Genomic DNA, 4,727 nt, shown 5'->3' with positions numbered 1-4,727 from the left:
TGTTTGTACTATGATTAATAACAATTATATAATTAAATATGACGATGGTTCAATTTTAGATCGATAGATTAATATACTTCAATAACTAACTGAAATCTGAAATACAGTAAAACAGGAAATCTTTTAAATGTATTTAAGTTAAAATTGAAAGATAATTATAATAAAAAAGCTCATCTATGATACGAATGACACCAAGAAAAAGTGTATTAAATAATGTAAAACATCTTTTTTTAAGGCATTAATGCACTATAACATTATAAATTCCATAAAACGTATATATTTTATGATAAGCAATACTGCAGTTGTAACAGTTAACTAGTATACATTTAGACAGTTAAACAAGAAACATTTATTAAAAATCGTTGTAAACATTGTGACAATAATAAAAAAATATATTAATTACCTATTAGTCTTGCCTTCATTTATAGGATATGTATGAAGTAAAAACATGATTTTAATTTTTAACTTAAGGTAATATTTTTCAAATTAACTGAAAAAACTTAAATTATAATAAAAAATTGTTAACGGACAATCGATGCTCAATGCGGTTTGAAAACGTATCCAAATTAATTGTTCAATGCATATATAGAAAAGTGTAGTTGATTCAACTCTCGAAAGTGTCAATGTTACGCACAACTGCACGTCGTTTTCCAGCCAGTCCCAATTTGTTGTTAATTTAACAAAAACTAATTGTTGATCATAATATTTATTTTAAATAAATAATTAGTAGTTATCTCCGTTTCAATTCAGAATCAAAATAACTACAAACTTATTCAAAACAATTATATTGTGTGTGACTTTAAAACGTTATTTTATTGTTAAAATAACTCCAACTATTAGTGAAATTAACTCTATATATAATATAGATCAAATAAGATATACTTCAATTCAACTTCATTATTGTAGTTGTTTGATAAGAAGCAATTGATGTAAAATTACACAATGCAAGTGTTAAAATAACCTCATTTTTGTTATTGATTTAATTTAAAAGAAAATATTGAATCAACAAATTTTAAATATTCAAAATAATTTTATTGTATGTTATTTTTACCACATAACTTTGAATATTTTTTACCTTGTAAGGTATTTTTACACTATAATAAGTAACTGGTCTGGCTAATATCGGCTTGAAGTCTACCAAGCCGTAGTTTAAATGCTATGAATACAAATAAGATTTATGACATTTGTCATTTATGCTATGCGTATAGCAGATATAGATACATGATATAAGGTAAATAAATGACAATTTTTTTCAGTTTTATATACAAATCAAACTTTTATTGATGTCACAAGTACAATTAAATAAATAGGTAATATATACAAAACAAAAAATATATATTATAAATAAAATATACAGATAGGTAATAATTTATTGTGATGAATACTAATAAACAAAAAAAAAGTATTATATTTTAAATACATTACAAATTTTAATGCATATCTTAATGATACAAACAGACTTAAGTATTAGATGCAGCACAATATTTAGTATTATTTAATATGTACTAAATATTATAATCAAATAGAATCTAGTGTTGTACCGATTTTATTAACAGCAAAAAGATTTATAGCCCTAAGAAAATGTTTAAGTACAGCATCTGCTTCCTACTTGTGCAGTGCACACTTCTATGTAAACTATATATACAATCAAACCCTGATAAAAAATTATCCATTAACAAATTATTATGAAATATATTCTTACTTGCTATTTTCTTGAAATGAATGGTTTATTAAAAGTTGTGTGAGTAAATTCTGGGAATCGTCAGATAAAGACCCATCATTTAGTTCAGCATCAGCTAAAATATATCTCCCGTCATTGGTTGTATGTATTAAATCTAATACTGTCTATAAACAAAATTTAAAGTCCTTAAAATATGTCATGTCTTTTTTGTATTTAAATATCATGTAAATAGTTTGATTATATATGAGCCTGGGAAAGTTATTCAAAATGTAAAATTACCTAATTGAGTTAATAAATTAATAGTAAAAATTAGCTTATAATATTTTAATTATGTTACATTTAAATGTCTTAATAAATCCTAAATATAAGGTTTGACTAATATTAAAACTTAACTATTTTGAATTGATTTAATTAAAAAATCTGTTACTTATCTGAATTCAAATAATAAACTTACTTCATTCGTCCATTCCATTGGTTTATAAATACCATATTTCTTATGTCCTAATGGCGATAGTCTTTCTTTTGAGCCGTTTTTAGACGTTGATGTACTCGTTGAAGGCGTAGATAGGATTGTATAATGATTTGAAATATCTTGGACTAAAGTACTTTCAAATAAATGTCCTCCAACAGAATGCTGTGTAACTGCAATTGTCTGCGGTGCCAAAGAATCCGAATATAGAAACTATATTACAGAAAACGATATGTTCGTTTAAGAACGCCATTCAATTTAAAATTGCACTATAAAAATAGAATTCTTTAAAAATATTTAGTTAATTTAACACGTACTTCTTCTTGAAACAAATCCATATTCGTATTGATAAAATGATAACATAAATTTATACAATTTGACAGAAAAATAAATTTGCAATATTTAATTGACCAACGAAGTACCAACGCTGTTATGCCTATGCGATTACAGCGAAGAACGCGGGGACGGTTATGAATTGGAATTTGAAATAACACAAGTATTATGTATGGCGTACACTGCACATTAGTTGTAATAAAACTATTAATATAAACAAACAAAAAAACACACACACACAAACGTCGAACGACAGTTATCATTTATCAATATCTTGGAAACTTGGTCTATCTCGTCACCCATGACGCGGCCACGGGAAGTTTGCGCTAAATTTAGACTTCCGGTAAATTTTGCTCCTTTATCGCACGTCGTTTTAAAGTATAATGGGGTTGATTTAACATAATTGTAGTTATCAAATCCATTCTCTGCTATATATATTATGGTGGTCAAAATGGCATTTATGACTGTTGATTCGACCCACATTTATTATTCAAATTAATAAAATCAAAATGTCATATTAATATATTTTTTTATTATTTTGAGTTAATTTTAGATAAATTTAAGCATAACGTATATTTAAAATAATATAAGTTATGAGTAATTTTAAACATTTGTGTTGTTACACTATGTAACTCAATTCAACACGCCATTGTCGTCATGTGTAATACAAATATTTCTTAATTTAACTTATTTATATTCAACATCTTAATTATTGCTAAATCAACACCAATATTTCTATGTGTATATTGATCAATATAACATCGGATGAGAATTAAAATTTTTATCAATACGCATTGTACTTGTAAAAATATTTACGAATGTCATTTATTTGTAGTTATATATATTTCATATGGAACTAAATCTTTCGCCCTCCCTTCAATAAGAGAATATCAAGAATTACATACCACATAAGCACGTATCTAAATTATTTTGAAGTTAATAATAATTTAAAAAAATATTTGACTTATGCACCTATGCGTAGGTACTCATACAGTCATACCTAACCAAAATTAGATAAATATTATATATTATATTAAAGGTATACAAAATACCAATCACAAATGTTTTTTGTATAGCTCTGCATTATAAATTGTTTATCCTCGAATCTCAACTTATATAATATTTGGGTAAGCATATTATACAATTATATCAATAATTCATATAATCACGATAATATTATGATGACAACAATTTTTATTCAATTAAAGTCTAAAACAATGTGTTTCTTAAAAACTTAAAATTGTTACCAGCAAATCTTAGGACGTGATAAAACAACATCATCTGCAGACAAAATACGTAACAGGTAGTAAATATAAATTGTAATTCATATCTTTTGAAGAAAAAAAGAAATATTAATATATTACCTAATGACGTCATAATACTTAAACCACGAGTGACAATAATATTATTAGCGACTTTTTAGTATATAGTTTGTTGAAGTTTCTACACAGTGGCCTCTTGTAATTGAGACAGACTCACAGTACTAAATTCCTGGGTATTACGCTACTGTTATTAGTTATTATTAAAGACCGGATTTTTGGTTCTTAAAAGCTTAAAAACGATGCTGATATATTCCTAAAAAAATCCCTAATATAGTCTCTAAATATTCCTTTAACTTGTATAAATACGATTTTTTTTTTCAAAATAGTTAAATAAAACCAAAAAATAACTGTTATGCACCATTCATTTAGTAACAATTAAATTATTTAAACATAAAAAATGTTAATAGTTAAATAATTTTGAATTTTTATCATTCTTAAATCAAATTAATTTTTTGGTCTATGAACTAATAGGAAAAGTTGTATAGCTAGAAAAAAATAACAATTCGTGAAATTAACAAAACATATAGGTAATTTTTACGAACAATACCTAATAAGATATAGAAGAGAAATAAGTAAATATCCTCTAATGTTCAAAATATTCTTTAATATGTAAAATACATTTTTTCCTATGAATTCTACATATGAATAAATCATCCACATTTTTCATCCCCGTAAAGTTATATGAAGCCAGTCAAAATTTGTAAGAGCCTAAAGATCCGCTATAATAATAATACTTATTATTATACTACTAATAGGCATATGAAAAATATTCATAATTTACTGCCTGAATTTCTATAAGATGCATTTACACATTCACGAACGCACACGTTTCACCCAAGCCAAATATCTTTATTAAGAAGGCGCAAAATACGTAATAAAAACTAGCAGTAAGCAATATTATACCTAATTAAAATAAATAGTT

General features: G+C 25.2%; 1 protein-coding gene across 2 annotated transcripts; it reads right to left on the bottom strand.

The window, feature by feature from the left end:
- Positions 1-1,330: 1,330 nt before the first annotated feature.
- LOC149057510 (uncharacterized) lies at positions 1,331-2,869 on the bottom strand. Of its 2 annotated transcripts, none has more exons than XM_089223105.1 (4): positions 2,468-2,869; positions 2,136-2,333; positions 1,703-1,845; positions 1,331-1,635 (listed from the first exon to the last, which is right to left on the bottom strand). In XM_089223105.1, exons 1-4 carry the CDS (start codon positions 2,744-2,746, stop codon positions 1,566-1,568), a joined length of 690 nt encoding a protein of 229 aa, XP_089079231.1. In that variant the 5' UTR covers positions 2,747-2,869; the 3' UTR covers positions 1,331-1,565. The 2 variants fall into 2 exon arrangements, with proteins under 2 accessions (XP_089079231.1, XP_089079230.1); XM_089223104.1 differs by having other exon boundaries at positions 1,333-1,635; positions 2,136-2,363; positions 2,468-2,867.
- Between the last annotated feature and the right edge of the window lie 1,858 nt (positions 2,870-4,727).

This window comes from Diuraphis noxia, unplaced genomic scaffold, assembly GCF_037042655.1.
Source record: "Diuraphis noxia isolate RWA-SAM2 unplaced genomic scaffold, SU_Dnox_SAM2 contig0003, whole genome shotgun sequence".
Taxonomy (NCBI): Eukaryota; Metazoa; Arthropoda; class Insecta; order Hemiptera; family Aphididae; genus Diuraphis; species Diuraphis noxia.
The sequence above is the reverse complement of the archived record's forward strand: the minus strand, read 5'-3'. Positions and strand labels throughout refer to the sequence as shown.